General features: G+C 40.4%; 1 protein-coding gene across 1 annotated transcript; it reads left to right on the top strand.

The window, feature by feature from the left end:
- Nucleotides 1-1,572: 1,572 nt before the first annotated feature.
- LOC147255711 (dysbindin-like) lies at nt 1,573-12,193 on the top strand. The gene is made up of 4 exons (XM_086213590.1): nt 1,573-2,065; nt 8,733-8,882; nt 9,134-9,283; nt 10,738-12,193. The coding sequence occupies exons 1-4, from the start codon at nt 2,023-2,025 to the stop codon at nt 11,028-11,030; spliced, it is 636 nt and encodes a 211-aa protein (XP_086069716.1). The 5' UTR covers nt 1,573-2,022; the 3' UTR covers nt 11,031-12,193.
- Nucleotides 12,194-17,015: the final 4,822 nt, after the last annotated feature.

Genomic DNA, 17,015 nt, shown 5'->3' with positions numbered 1-17,015 from the left:
GTTAACCAGCTGAATGAAATATTTTGACACAGATGGAAGGATTGCTGTGAAATTCCCTACTGTGACAAAAATGCATCTCCTACTTTTCTCTATTTCACTACATTCTTCCAAAATGGAATAAATTTGGCTATTTTGAGTGCCATTTTTAATGGTGTCACATAAAACTCCCTGCTAACAGTGGTCTCTTTTTGGGAAAGGGTACAACTGGCAGTCATTCCCGGTTCAAATGACTCTGCAGAAGCCACAGATATTATCTACTCCAACTCAAATGAAACATGAGACCAGACAGACATGCAGATTTCATGCATTCTCTGGATCGAGATGAACCTGATACACCAGATAAGTTGTTATACAGAATCATCTGGGAAAAGGGCTGAGACTCAAGAAGTAATCAGCAAGTGCCTGGATGAACAATCAGTCCATCAGCTTCAACAAATCATATAAAAGATTTCACATAGAAGCCAAAGCCATTCGATTGAGAGTGAAAACATCTTTCCATGGAGAAAACCCTTTAGTGGTATTCTTTACACGTCTTTCAAAGACAAAATACTCTAATCCTGATGTACGGTAATCAATGCTTTAGGAGCTGCCATTGTTGTTTTGAACAGTCACACTGTTGTCACACCTCCATCATCCTGCTATCTCCTTAAAGGACACTGATTGGCCTGAAACACTGTTGGTGCGGATATAAGCGTGTAACTTGAAGCCTTCCAAGATGTCTTCTCATGTAATCTTGTGAAATGCAAATCTAGCTTCCTTAGATCACAAACATTTAGAAAATTGTCACCTTAACAGTTTGTTTCACTGCAGCTCCATTTTGCTTTCATACAGTCTACACACAGCATGGCCCATCATACACTCATAATGCCTGTTTCTTAATATTTTTAATATTTATTTTTTGGATTCGACTTCAGTTAAATCACTAATTTTCTAAAAGGAGTTTGGGTAGAGGAATGATGTGACATAATTGTTTGAAATGATCATGGAGAAGTCTGCAAGAGAACTGCGCTGATCTAATCATTCAGATTCTCTGATGTGCATCAAGTTTTCATTGTTTAAAGTTCACTTTAAACAAAAAATCTTCAGAAAAGTGATATTTTACATTTATATGAAGATCTGAACCGTCATGAGTAACCACTATTTTCTGTGTCATGCAACAAGTCTGCACAAAATGATACATAATGAGAAGGTTGAACTACAAAGCTTAAAACAAGACAATGCATAAACAAACATGGATAGCACAGCATGACACAAGTTATAGCATAACAAATGCTTCATAGGTAGGTTATAAAGTCAGTTAACAGTGGGATGCTTAATTTATATTGATTCAGGATGGAATCACAGTTATGAAGCTCTCATCCTTTATTAAACTGAATAAATAAACTATAGATATATAAAGTAAAGGATAGTATATGTAAAACAGGAGGGGTTTAATTCTGGTATATTCCTATTATGCAAAAGCCTACATTCCTCCTGATCTTACTGACCCCCTTGTCATCACCAGTTGGTACAGGCCACAATGCCGTAGCCCACTATCACTCATCCCCCCATCCCTAAGCTGCACAACTCTGTGTCACCCTACTGAGCTCGTCTGACGGAGGCGAGTGTGTGTATGTGTGTGAGAATGAGACAGCGAGGAAGCCGAGATGAGAGTGTGAAGCAGTGAGAGGGAAACCTAGAAAGAACAGCAAAGGCGATTACAAAGGGGAGAGGGAGTCAGTGAACACAGCAACAAAGGCAGAACAGAGTAGACGAAAGCTAGAAAGGCAAAGAGAGGGGGGAATGTGAATATCTTTGATAGTCCTGTGCCAAAGTCAAGAGATTACCACATGAGCAGCCACTACACTTACCAGCATCCTTTCCTGGAGCCTTGACAGGAGGAGACAAGACAAATTCACACACACACACACACACACACACACACACACACACACACACACACACACACACACACACACACACACACACACACACATACGCAAAAGAAAACACTCTCTTCAAACAGTCACACATCACTGGATCATGTCATCTACTGGGTCAACCAACCACAAGAAACGTCTGGCATGTAAGTACCTGAATGTGTTAACAGAAATGCAGCTGGGCAAGAGGCAGAAATGCTGAACAGTGTTGTTTTATGTTTATGTTATGTTTTGTATGGGAACATATTCCGTGTTGTTCCAGTTTAACACTTTAAGATCGGGAATACATCCCTTACAAAGTATTCATTTCACAAGTTAATGAAGTATCTGCATTTCCCAGCTTGGCGATGTTTTTATTCTAAAGCTATGTTTAACATATTAACTCTCTTTTTCTTTCTTTGTGGCAAATGTTTAGTTAATCATCAGTTATCTCTTCGAAAATATGAAGAACAGCCTTAAACCTGGATGTACTTTATGTTACATAGAATAGAACGTGCATGGATGTTACATAATTTTCCACAAGCCACACTGCTCTCCTAAATGGCTTCAAAATCAAATTACATTTACCAATAGTCAATTCATTCATTTACTCTTGATCCAGCCTTGAACCAATCTTCATTACTAACTACTGTTAATCAAACATAACTGTGACAACAGCCATACTAGTCAAGCTAAAAGCAACCATAGGCCATTTATTTTCATCTGACTTAACCTTGATAGCACTGTGACACTGTTGATATAGATGATATTTAATCAGTGAAGGTATAGCAACGACTTCTCTGAGTCTTTCTAAGCTAAAGGAAGAACACAACAAGAAAGGAATGCTAACAGTTGCTTCCCAACGGACCTCATAACAGCTTTTTGTATATGTCAGTTTAATGAATATATCTTTGTTCAGGGGGACGTATGAGTGTTTGCTAATGGCTAGAGGCAGTGCTACATGTGAGCTCTGTGGAGATGACTGAGAGGCCTGTGTTTATTGACCTTAATAGGGAGCAATGCTGGGGGTCATCTTTGCTTCTAGCCCAAGTGAAGAACCCTAATGGTTTTGGAAATGGAAGTGGTCTGGGAATACAAAATCAGATCTGACAGAGTGGTTGATGAGGGACTTGAAGATGGGAATGAACTCATGGAACTGAGTGGTGGAGAAGAAAAGACAGTGATTGATGTGCCTAATCTGATCATGTAGGGGATTCATTGATCGTGTTATTATGCTGTGCTTTCTGCTGTAGGACATAGAGGTAGGGAAATGGTCTTGACCGACCACTGGACTTACTCTCTGATACGTGACTGTTTTTTTTATGGATGGGAGTGTTTTGGTCGTGAGGGGAGTGGGGAAGATGGGGGGCTGTTGTGGCGCAGTGATCTCACTCATAAATGATTTATGCTTGATGGACTGCTGTGGCTACATGGCCAGCCGATGAGAGTGATTGGCTCTGTAAATAATAGCAGTAATAACTAAAGATGATGTGGCTGTACACTGCTGAGAGCTGGGTGACACCATCATCAGGTGCCAGGCTAGAAGTAGAAGCTGCAGAATCAGAGGATTAGACTTTGAGACAGATGGGCTGTCAAATGTGACCAGCAATGCAGTGCAACTGCTTTCCTTCGTTTCTTTTTGACAAAAACAGAGAAATGATCATGGGATTTTTCTTTCCATTCACCACAAGGGAATTTAAAGCTATACCATGTGACTCTGTGGTTCAATAGGAACGCTTGTTCCTTGCTTCGAGTGCAGTTCCCAGGTCTCTTGATATATGACTGCACCATTAAAGTGGCATGGAGCAGTCAATGATGCATGAAATGAGAAGAATGCTTTGATCATCGAGAGCATCAACTCTGCTGATAAGGTAACCAGAGGATGGAAAAACCATTACACACTGGGGAAAAATAAAAAATGAAAAGTGAGAGAACCATTTGAATCAATATGTAATACTTGACTGCAAAACAAAGACTAGCTTTGAAGGTAGCTTATCAGGAACAGAGCGGTTAAAGAGGCAAAAGGGTAAGACCCTGGAATCAAAAGTGTGGAATAATCATATGCTTCAGCTCAACTGTCGCCTCTGGCCTTAGACAACCCACCCCCACCCCTTTACTTCCACTAAAAACACCTCACAACCTCTGCATTAGTGCCAGACATGAAAAGTACCATCATCTGATCAATTGTAAAGTCAAAATGTCTGCTGGATGATGTGGAAAGCATTAATTATGCAAAGAGGATAAAGAAACAAGAACAAAGACAGGCTTTCACTTAACATAACGTACAGTTATTGCATTGATGCACAACAAATGCATGGTATCACTGCACCAGTGTGTCTGCATGAGGCTAAGCTGAGGCAAGCAGATCCAGCTAAGCCTTTGCCTTAAATCACAGACACAACAGTTACTTTATAGCAGGAATAATGCACAGCAGGCTCAGGTTGCATAACACCAAACTTGTGTGTTTCTTTCTCTCTTTTTTCTTCTTCACTTCCTTCCTTTCTAACACGAGCATCCTACATGCATGCATGTACAGCCGAGGCTGCAAATCTTTGACTATGATGCAGTAGTCTGGTGTTGTAGGGTGTGCAGTTGAAGGAGTGTACCAGCATTATGTAACACTAAGCCCTGGGTAATTATGATTCACAGTGGGCTGAGACAGAGCAGGGATTTCTGGGTAGAGGGCATAGGTCCTGTCACAGATCACAAGTGTCATAGAATCTCAGAAGGCAGCTCTTATAATAGTGTAAAGCTTGAGACGGTTAGTTAAAGCCCACCTTTTTTTTCTGTCGAAGGCTGAAATCATGTATGTTGGATTTTAAAGAGAATTAACTATACGGTGTGTTAGGCTGTGATTGCACTCTGGCAAGGGGTATGTAATTAACTGAAGTATTTTGTAGGTTAACAAGGAGGGGTTGTAAAAGCGTGAGACTAAAAACAGTATGATACTTGACTAAAAAATATTCATGGTTTCAGAATATACGATACTTGATAATTATTACCTCTGCCAAGAAGTCATGTGATCAGTGTTATTTTTTTGTCTCTTACAAAACTCACCATGTCAATCCATGATGTGAAACACTAAAGTAGGAATGGTTCTCCTGTGCTGCAGGCCATTCTACCTAGCAGGTAAAATAACTCAGCCAATTTTCACCAAACTTGGTGGATGAGGGCATTTTGGGGCAGAGAACATTGGGCTTGGCTGATTAAGCCTTGGTGGATGTGTGTGCTCTACAAGAGCCCTCTAGGTATTATTATTATTATTATTATTATTATTATTATTTGCACCACTACCAGCAATGAGGTTGAAAATAATGTTAAAAATCCGCGTTTGAAAATGAGGTTCAAGTAAAATGGGAGATATGTGCAATTTGGTGAGTTATGTTAAAGAAACTCAGTACCAAAAATGATTTAGTGCCACTTCTCCTTGAATGGATATGCATAAATATTGAGCTGAGTGGTAATAAATTGTACACACTGAGAACATATTTGGACTTTTGTAGTTTAGTGTTATACATAGAAAAGGCTCACTGTTAGAGAAATGCTCGAGACTATGCATTCATGTTTCTTCTGACTTTCTACGTGGAAATATCCATCAAACATATCACTGGGGAATGAAGTTCAGGTTTTATCTCCTCCATCATAAATGCATGCTTCATTAAATGCAGGAAGTCCCTAAACTGAGCCATTTAATAATGGATCTTGACTGTCTTGCATTGCTATCAACACTGCTACAGTGTCATAGTAGACATCAGCCAAAGAAGTTTGAGATAAGACAAAACAAAAGCTACTTTTCAGTCACTGAATTAAAAATATGACTTTAAAAAAAGTTTTTTACTTTCATCTGTGGGATTTGACCTCCTCTTACAAACTGAGATTTATCATTTTACTTTTATAAGCCATGTCTGTTAATATCCTGAGGCCAACGCTTTCTGAACAACAGAATAGTCAGCACAGTTGTTCTCTGTTCCATGCCTCACCTACAGTAAATCCTTTCCATGTGACCTGTGATTCATAGCCTAGATGAGGGTAAAGCAGCAGCTGACGAAGAAGTGAATGAGTTGTCTTCTTTCACACAATTTTATCTGATTCTGCGCTTACGATCCTTGCATGTCTTGAACAGCACCCATTTACTGGCAGTTAATTTGCCACCATTGGTGATGCAACACATTACTTTTTCTTTTTGGATTGCCTCTGAGAGTCTAGGCTAAATTAAAATGTAGAAAAACACTTAACTTGATGAGCCAAACAGCTGCATAAGGATCTCTTGGCGTTAATAACCTCTGTCTAAAGCAAGGGATTTCCCCATGGAGGCTATGAACACTGTTTCTGTCTGACACTGAGCATGATAATAATATAAGCTCAGCCAATATGCAAGTCCTCCCTCTCATCGTCTTCATCCATAGACAAATGGTATAAACCTAAGACGTTATCTGGATGAGTCAGCCATTTACATACATGTTTTTCTCCCACACAGGAGTAGACAGATGGAGACATACATCTGAGCTGGTGCGTGGGTTGAACACGTCCTCTGGTGATCCCAACTTGAGTAGTGAAATAAGATTTTTAAAGGAAGAGTGGGGAAAAAGAAACATGCTGAATTGAAAGAAAGGCCAGCAGTATTTTCATCATAATAGTTTCAGCCTTGTTGTCACTGCTGCAACTGTCTGTCGATGATTATTGTTTTGTTGACATTTTCCTGTGGCTGCTGCATGATGGCTGACGAAATGTGGACACTGGCATGTAGGAGGAGCCTTTGGCAGGTTGGCATGTTAAGAAAATCAATGTCTTTAAACAACACATCACATGACATGATTATCTTGAGTGATAATGCCATAATCACACAGTCATAAGAAATTCAGTCATGTTTTTATTTTTTCTTTGTACTGTATTGCTGGGCTGTTGGGATGCAGCTGGGGCAGTGGTGTGTCTACATTTTCGCTAATAAAACTCAGAGTTTCTTCATCAGATTGTGCAAATCCACTGATCCAGTTAGATGGAGAAATGATTATTAACTAAAAGGTTAGTCTAACTAAACTAGATTATTTACATTTGGCCACTGGCTCATATAGAGTATATTGATACTGCAAAGTTTCAATCATTTACTAAAATCCCAGTTGTTTTACTAACTGCTGAAATGCCAAGAGTGGCTGAACTGCCGAATAGATTCTTGCCTCCATGACAGCTTGAGTGAAAGAATGAAAGGCTGATGTTAAAATAGTGGACACCCAGCACTAGAGGGAAGAGTGAATGACAAACTCTCTCAGTGGGTGTCCAAAGACTGGGCTGTCTGAAGACGCTGGATTTGACAAAGATAGATTTGAGGATGATGCAGAGTTTGTTTTCAAGTAGGATAAAAGCAGCGCTCAAAAGCTCTGCATGTAGTTGAAGTTAAAGTGAATGTTGATTGTGTGTTCATTGTGTGCATGCTGCATCCATCTCTGGCAAATGTAAACATGCTGTACAGACTACACTCTAGATGACAAAATGAGTGCAAACTCAATTGCACAAACACATTAAAGCATAATGCGCACACACATACACGCACACACACACACACACACTCACAAACATATAGTGACATGAGTCAAAGTGTCAGCTCGTGGAGACCAGTGTGAGGAGGCACAGCGTGTGTCGGAGAGAATTTAGTTCAGTTACACAACCAAAGCTGGTCAGCTTGGCAAAGGTTGATGCTGGAGGCAAATGAAGGACAGATGCTCTGTTATGTTTAATACGGTTTTGTATTTTCACACATCGCAATAACATCATTTTGACAACTCAAGCATCTTCAAGGTTTTACTCTTGCTCTTACATAGTAGTCTGCCAACATCAAGATAGCAATACATCTGCAAAAATATGCAGGAGTCAACACACCTACTGTACACTGGCTTTGATGCTAAAATGTGCAATTTTGAAGCAGTGTTGCAAGGCAAACCTGGTTTCTATTTCTCTCTCTCTGTCTCTCTCTCTCTTGCTCCCTCTCTCCGTCAGTGTTTTATGAGACCACTAGAGGTCAGACTGGTACAATGAGAACATATTCTATGCCATGAAAAAGCCACAAAAAGGCCAACTGAAAGAAGTGGAATAGATAGAAAAAGAAAGAAGTCAACAGATTACCAAATAATATTATTTTTCAACTATTCAAATACTGCACATAAATGTAGGCTACTAATACAAATATAATAATAATAATTTCATGTCAGTAAGTACTCATCTCTCAAATGTCATTGATGGAAATCTGTTGAATGTACTGTTCCTTTATTTGTTAATACTTAAAATACACATGCACCTAAAATTCCTTGGGCATTTATAGGCCTTATTGCTTTGTGGGAATCTACAACAGGTTTAATTGGTAGACTGGGATGGCTCCCTGGAATGCATAATGTTTAATTAACATCCATAAACACTTTTAAGGTACAAAACAAGTGTGATCAGAACAAGTTGGTGCCTCATAGTCCAATACAACTGGGGGCAGCATATTACCGGAAAAGAGTCAAAGAAAGAATGCTCAATTCAAGTGTGTAACTCTTAATTTACAAGATCATTTATATCAAACACTCACTTATAGCCATGAGCTTTGGTTTGTATACATTCGAGTACAAATGGCAGAAATTTCATAGGATGATCTGGGCCACTGCTTCCTCATGCTGTTGGGAGTGCTGTGGGGCTGATGTTTTTTTGTAAGCCAACCAGAAAGTTAACATTCCCATGGGCTTTTCCAAAATTAAGACAGATAATACAGAGAAGGAATCTCTGTCTTTCACAAGAAACATGAATGTTAACACACAGCACCTTCTTTATTTATTTTATATGTGTTTATCATTTGTTGTTTAGCAGAGAGAGACAACTCTCAGAGAGTGTTGGACAATGATTCCGCCCAGCATTTGAAGCTAAGGGAGAGGCAGCTCTTTTTTGAGGAGGTCTACCAGCATGATGTGGACAACTACCTGCCCTCCTCCCACCTGCAGATTGACAGCAGAAAACGTGAGTGACTGACCACTTGTCGTCATGTGTTGGTGAAACAAAGAGGGTGCGTAACTGTTATGAAAGCTGTGGGGATACGACTTCACATCTGCTTTGCAAAAAAAACATTAGCAGCTTTAACTGAACTTCATTTATTCATATAATTAAAATAAAGCAATACATGAAGTCAAAATAACTCAGAAGTTAATTTCATGCTTTTTAACGTCTTTGGGGTTTTAATACTTCAGTTGATCTTGTTCCTGTATATGCAGCCCCCATGGGGAGTATTTCATCCATGGAGGTAAATGTGGATGTGCTGGAGCAGATGGACCTGATGGACATATCCGACCAAGAGGCCCTTGATGTGTTCCTCAACTCAGGCTCAAGCACAGATGAGGGAGCGCTGACATCCCCACTACCAGGTACACTGATATGATCTTGTTTTGCGTTTTTTTTAACCTTTATTTATTTAGGGGAAACTAACTGATCAAATTCACCCAGTTGAACATTCCTACCTGGAAAATCCTCAGGAAAACTACAGACTGGCCTTGCAAGCCCCTGGTGTAATAATTTGTCTTTGTCTTGATGTGGTCCTATCACAATTGGGTGCTCTGCTGCTTGTGATCACACTTGGCTTAAAAAGCATCTCCGCATGCATCTGCTGTGATCAGATCATACTTTTTCTCTCTGTGCACAAATAGACACCTATATTACCATTTGCAATGGCATGCAGGTGTGCAAGTGGCACACATTAGTATGTCGCTCAAAATGTCCAGAGATTAAACACGCTTATTTGTTGTTGTAGTCACATGAGCACTCAGCTGTGGTATCTATGCTTCTACAAAGCACATCAGCTGATGAGGGCGTCCTTCAGTGTGGCCCAGGACACATGTGCATTCACACTATGGAAGCAATGTGACCAGATCTCAAGACACATTCAGGACACAGTGAGTGTGAAAACCTGATATTAAAGCTGACCAGATCACTCAGGCTGGATCTTCATTCCAGGTGTGCACAGGGCTTCTGTTCTGCTGGCAACTGAGCAGCTCCACTGGAGCAGTTCGGGTAAATGGCCCCACGAACAGGGCACTTTGGTGGTTGTAATGAGGAAAGGGCAACTCCTGATTCTCCACGTCCGTAGGATTGAACTAGTGACCCTTGCCAAAGTAGAAAAATCACAGATATGATTACAAAAATTTTGGATGGGTCAATTAAGTTAAGCCCTTTCTGCTTTAATTTCTTGGTGCTGTTGCAGCTAACTGTCATGAATATCATAATTTATGACTATTTCTCTTGATAGGCTACAACTTTTTTTCATTACACTGTATAAACTTTTTTTTTCTCTTCAGCCACTTGGAGTAGACTTGAGTATTTTTGTACAGGTATGATCATTTTGTAACACAAAAAAAAATTTTACTTTGATGGACCTGCTGTTCTGGCAATTCAACATCAGATATTTTAGTTTTGTTGCAGGATCTGTTGTTACAGGAATACACACTCAGTGCTCTGATATGACATTCACAGGTTATCCCATGGGAAGAGAATATATGATATTTGTTGCCTGTCAAAAATGCGTAAGCCAGCTTCAGCTTCTCCAAGTAGTTCACTGCAAAACAGTACACAATGTTCTTATCAGGGATATAAAATATCCAATACATTTGGAGCATTTCTTCAGTAACATTTTTAATTTGATTTGCGCTTCTAAATGCATTTCCCAAAAGAGAGAGGAGATGTAAACATAAAACTACAAATAAATCTTTTTGGGGTTTTGAAATATTTTCATACAATGGAGGGACACACTGAAAAGGGCACTCTATTCATACAGCTAGCGCTGGCAGAGCAGGTTTGGACATTTCTTATTAGCTTCTGTTTACAGAGGGTGAAGACGAAGATGAAGATGAGGAGGATGAAGATGCAGAGGTTGTCTACAGGGTGCGTCAACCATTAAAACGACAGAATGAAGTTCACAGCAGCTCCAAGTCTCGCTTGTCCTCTACATCATCTGGGTCTAGCGATACCAGTGGGGGCGGAGCTGACACACCTGTGATTCAGTCAGATGATGAAGAAGTGCATGTCGACACACTGCTGCTTACCTCCATTCCACAAACCAGAGATGAAGAAACAGAGGAAGAGGATGAGGAAAGATTAGTAGCAACTAAATCTTCATGAAAACTGAATTTCACTCCATAGAGACAGAGTTTAGAATCTGTTTCTTTCTTCATCTCTACATTTACCTTACTTTTTTGAAAGAATCTTCCCATTGTTCACCTTACTGTGATTTACTGTGTCTTTTGAATATCTGTATATGTAAGTGTTTGTAAATATATTATTGATTACATCTTAAAATCTATTTTTCATATGAAAAAACATTGTCAAACCTCATGCAATAGTCTCTCAAGTATCTTGGCCTTCATAACAATCCATCCATCCATCTTCAACCGCTTATCCAGAATTGGGTCGGAAGTTGGGGAGGGGGTTTGCAACTCCAGCAGGGAACCCCAAACTTCTCTTTCCCTGGCCACATTGACCAGGTTCAACAAAGAGATCCTGTGGTGTTCCCAGGACAGTGTGTCCTCGGTCTGCCCCACTACTTCCTCCTAGCTGGAAGTACCTGGAACACTCCTATAGGGAGGCATCCAGGTGGCATCCTGAACAGAAACCCTAAGACAAGGCAAGGCAAGGCAATTTTATTTGTACAGCCCGTTTTCACAAACAGTTTGTCTCAAAGGGCTTCACATGGCATCATAACAACATCCTCTGCCCTTAGACCCTCACATCGACCGAGGAAAAACTCCATAGAAAATCCTTTTAACAGGGAAAAATCTGAGAAACCTCAGGGTGAGCAACAGAGGAGGGATCCCTCACCCAGGACGGACAGACGTGCAGTAGATGTTGTTACAGACAAGAAAACAGTTTACAATGCAGAATGTGAGAAACACGGAAATGTTAATAACCACCTCAATCGGTTCCTTAAGACCAAGATAAAAAATGTGATGACAGTCTGGAGTGTTTTTTAAGTGGGATTTTCCTCAATAAACATTTCCTTTGTAAGATTTAAAATCAAATGCTGACATCCATCCATCCATTTTCTTCAGCTTATCCTGTTAAGGGTCATGGTCATGCCTATCCCAGCAGCTTTCAGGCGAGAGGCGGGTTTCACCCTGGATGGGTCCCCAGTCCATCGCAGGGCCAACACATAGAGAAAGACAACCATTCACTCATAGCTGCACCTACGGTCAATTTAGAGTATCAATCAGCCTCGTCCCCATTTGCATGTCTTTGGACTGTGGGAGGAAGCCAGAGTACCTGGAGAGAACCCACACAGGCACAGGGAGAACATGGTGGTGCAGTGGTTAGCACTGTTGCCTCACAGCAAGAAGGTTCCGGCTTTCAAGTCCTGGCTCGGACTCGGGATCTTTCTGTGTGGAGTCTGCATGTTCTCCCTGTGCCTATGTGGGTTCTCTTCAGGTACTCTGGCTTCCTCCCACAGAACCCCGCCTCTCGCCTGAAAGCTGCTGGGATAGGCTCCAGCCCCCCTGCAACCCTTAACAGGATAAGCGGAAGAAAATGGATGGATGGATGGATGGATGGATGGGTAAATGCAGGCTATTTAAAATGCCCCTCATCTTAAGACAAAGTGTAGAGGAAGTTTTCCTCTATGCACTGTATGCGGCATTGTTGCTTTTTTATCCAGAAGGTGAGGGGAATTGTAGGTGCATTAACCCACTCAGGATATAGAAGTTGCTGCGTGGCCAAAAAAGTTTGGGAACCGCTGCTTTAGACTACTCCAAGACCCTCTGGGACGACCGAACTTCTCATCTTATCCCTGAGGGAGACACCAGCACCCTTCTGAGGAAACCATTTTGAGCAACTTGCATTTGCAATCTTGCTCTTTAGGTCATGACCCATATTTCATGACCACATAAGAATATGAACAAAGGCTTTCCCTTCTGGCTCAGCTCTCTTTTCTTAACAGCAGTGTGATACAGAGCAAAAGCATGACTGCTCCCGCTGCTCAGATCCTTTGGCCCATCTAATGCTTCATAATTTTTTCACTCGAGAACAGGACCTGAAATACTTAAACTCCTGCTGGAAACCATAGCCAGCGATTTATTGGTGCTGATCCTCATCCCAGTCACTTCACACTTTACAAATCAGTCCAGTGTGAGCTGAAGGTCACAGGACGGACCACATCATCTGCAAAAAGTAGAACTGCAATCCTCTGCCCAACTCCAACTGCAACCCCCAAACGCCACGACTATACCTTCAAAATCCTGCCCATGAACAATTCAAACAGGACAGGTGATAAGGCACAACCTTTATTAATAAATCATTATTGTTATGAAAATTCCACACCCTTCTTCATGGGTTTTACAGACGTATGAAGAATCTTTCTCAAGAATTGATAAATCCACTTCAAGAGAGAAAGGTCTGACTGGACTGAGCTCAAATACAAAGATGCAGTTTTACTAGCACACACTGTGCATTGTCCTGTGTGTTCAGAGGTTAAAACTGAGGCAAATCCCAACAAGTGTTGTGTTCTTGTGATAACGTGATAAATCTATTCCTGTGTGCATGTGCGGACAATGTACAATATTGAAAATGAATCTGTGGTTGTAAATGCATGTCATTTTGTCCATGTGTGTGACAAATGTATATTTTTCATCTGTATAACTACAATGTATTGCATTACTGAAAGAGTATACAGGTGATACCTGTTCTTGATGCTGAATACTTAGTAAGACATGTTGCTCCGCTGACCTGTGGCAGATTGTGTCAGATGGATGCAAATGAGTGTTTTGTCTGACAAGAATGTGCTTGTGGATTCAGTGCGTCCTGCTTCAGTAAAAGCCCAATTGGTTGACTGGGGTTTCTTCTCCATGTCCGTGTTCTCCTGAAAATACAGTACTTCAAGAAAAATGATGTTTAAAAAGGTGAGAAAAAAAACCTGATGTCTTTATCAGATGCACCGCTATATTTATGTGTATTTGGTGCATTTGGTGCCTTTATTGATAGTAGACTTGAAAGAGACGGTATGAAATGATGGGATGTATTTGCGAGGGTGTGGATGACAAACAAGTACATTTATTATATATTTTCCTTCTGATCAGCCTGCAGTATGGCTACTTTCACACAACCTTTCTAGAATATCAAATGATAGATATGTTTTTCCCATTTGGAAATTTTGCTGAACTAAATAAAAATCACTTATGTTTGCCTGAAATTCTCCAATCGGCTTTTGTTTACTCTTTTACTCCAAAAATGTTTTCTCTTCACAGGAAAGTGTGCACCTGCCTCTAAACTGTAATCTAACAATTAAAACATAGTAATATGGAAAAAAATACATGGAACTCTAAACCGTACAGGTAATGGTGAGAAGCTCATTCGAGATAGGGTTTTTATAGCCTAAGCTTGTGCTCTAACGGCATGTCCCTTCCCACCACGTGATTTAAATGGAGTTTCACACCATGTTTTTGTCATGCAAAACACCTCTCAACTTTCTAGTTGTACAACTTTGTTTGTAACTTACCATCTGATGACAATTCAGTTTGTTCTGATGCAATGAAGTCTTTGGGTTTGAAAAAAAATCTGTACTATAAATGCCACAAAAACACACCCACACATTACTAACCACTATGCAAAAGACAGCAGAGTTTTGATTCAGTGGATGGCTTGACACTTGGAAATATTTTGTCCCAATTTGAACTATATTTGTTTCGATAACACTAAGCTTCAGAGAATTTGTGCAGCGGCAGCAAAATGCACCTCCAGCAGCCAGCCAGCTCCCCCATTAGCGGGCCATGTGGAGGAAGAGCCTCAAACCTTTGTTGTTTGGAGGCTTTTTGATGAAAGGGCTACAAGAGATGCTGCAGGGAGAAATTCTACAGCTCATGCTGTAATGGAGGTAAGATCTTATCTTGAGGAGCAGCTCAGCCAATGAGCAGAAGACCCACTGAGCTGGTGGCAGATCAAGGCCTCAGTCTTTCCACGACTGGTGAAGAAGATGGAAGGGAGACTGTGTGTTGTGGCAACATCTGTTCCTTCCGAGAGAATCTTCCTAAAAAAGAGGGCAGATACAGAGAGAAGAAATCAGAGCAGCTCATCCAAGCTAAGGCATCTGACTTTTCTGAATGCCAACCTGCACTGAGGACATTAATACTGTTTGCTTGAGTTTGGTTCTGGTTCTTTTCTGTGGATTTGTTTGCAGTTTTTTGTTTATTTGAGCAATAAAAAAGTTTGGGACTGGCGACCTGTCCAGGGTGAACCCCGCCTCTCGCCCGTAGATGCTGGGATAGGCTCCAGCCCCCCCGCGACCCTTACTAGCAAGGAATAAGCGGAAGACAACGATGGACGATGGAAAAAGTTTGATTAAAATATCAAACAAAAGTAACAGATAACTAAGTTTTGTAACAGATTAAATGCACAAAATTAGGCAATTATAAGGCTTCTCATGAAAACACTGAATGCAAAATGTTTTTTAACACACAAACCATACTTTTTTGCAAAGTTAAGATAAAATATAGGGCTACATTACAAAAGAGCCTAAATTAAAAGCCGTTCGGGAGTTGGAAGTGCCGGCTCTTCTTTGGGAGCTGAGCCAAAAGAGCCAGCTCTCTGAAAAGAGCCGAACTTCCCTCCACGGTTTGGATTAAGCAAAAAAGCCAACTTAAAATAGCAAGCTGTTGAGTCTACATATCTGCTCTGTGAAAGAATTCTGGAGCGCTGAAAAAATCCTGGGGGGAAATTGAAGCAGTGTTGTCTGGCTCTGCATAAAGAAGCAATGTGTTACAACAGAGTGGGTAGTTTTACTGCAATATTGCAGAATAACTGTATAAAAGTGGTAACTGAAGGTTTTCAGGAGTGCCCCCTACATTTAAAAAGACCTCAGTTTCATCAGCAGATAGCCCTCTGTGGCCAAGAGGTATGATTTCTAAACTACCTTGTAACTGAAAAAAAAACCCTCCAAATACTACATTTCATTTCCATCACTCGATGTATTTCACACTGAAGATTTTAGTTGCATTGAACAGCACCCTTTTCACTTAGAATGCAGTTTAGAACCTTTGCTTGTGCTTCAGCAAGGAACATCGTCAGGCATCATTTATTTTCTTTTTTCTGCCTATTTTTGTTTTAGCAGATGTCAAAAATGAGCCTCACAGAAAAACTGAATATCCACTGTGGGTTATCAGAACATTCCCTTGAAGTAAATGTACCCCCATTTGAGAGTTTCTCTTGATTTTTACTGTAGCAAAGAGCTTTCACTGTCTCCTAATCACACACCAATGACTCCAGTTCAACTGTGATCAACTTGATATTTCCATCCTGTTTGGCACAGATTTAAAGAACTATTTAAACATCCCAGTGATTTGGGGAACCTCCTGAGGGTACCATAGTCTACGCAGCTAAAAATAACATGAAGCATTTTATACAACTGCTCTCTGTGTTTTTCATATGTGCTACTGCATCATCAAAAACTAGTTCCTAATCCTTAGTCCATTAGGTCAGATGTGCACGCTGTAGCCCAAGTGAAGATGTCATTTTTTTCTGTTTGAGACTGTGGTTTTAACAATAATATTTAAAAAACAAAAAAAAACAAAATTGTAATAAATTGTTCTGTCACCATATCAGCACTGTTCTCCTTGAAACCTCTCTATGACACTTCCAAACACAGATGTTTGCCACTCGCCTAGAGATTTTACTGCTACACTGATGCAGATATACACTTTCATGCCTTGTATAGCTAATACTGCTGTGAGCCCATATAAGCTTGAGTACATGAAAATAATATTCCAAGGTTGCGTGACATTTGAAGAAGCACCATGTAACTAATATATCCTCGCACTGAATTTAAAACCCTTCAGTATCCATGGCACCAGCATCTTAAATCTCAGACAGCTTGTCCTCGACTACTCCCCCAAATCCCCTCTTATAAGGTGGTGTAAAATGTCAACTCATCATCAGAAGAATGGGAAAACTTGTACTGAATAGACAGCAAAATCTGCTTTAGATCCCCAAAGGAACAGGAGGAAAAAGGCAGACTATAAATACAGGAGCTATCACCAAAATCTCAAACTAAGACACACAACAAAAGAATACCTTACTGTTTTAAGTAGTCAAAATCTGAAAATAATATAAAATTTTATAAAAGAGGTG

The sequence above is a fragment of the Aulostomus chinensis genome, chromosome 9 (genome assembly GCF_037954235.1).
Source record: "Aulostomus chinensis isolate RoL2024-O1b breed Wild chromosome 9, RoL_Achi_v1.0, whole genome shotgun sequence".
Taxonomy (NCBI): Eukaryota; Metazoa; Chordata; class Actinopteri; order Syngnathiformes; family Aulostomidae; genus Aulostomus; species Aulostomus chinensis.
The sequence above is the reverse complement of the archived record's forward strand: the minus strand, read 5'-3'. Positions and strand labels throughout refer to the sequence as shown.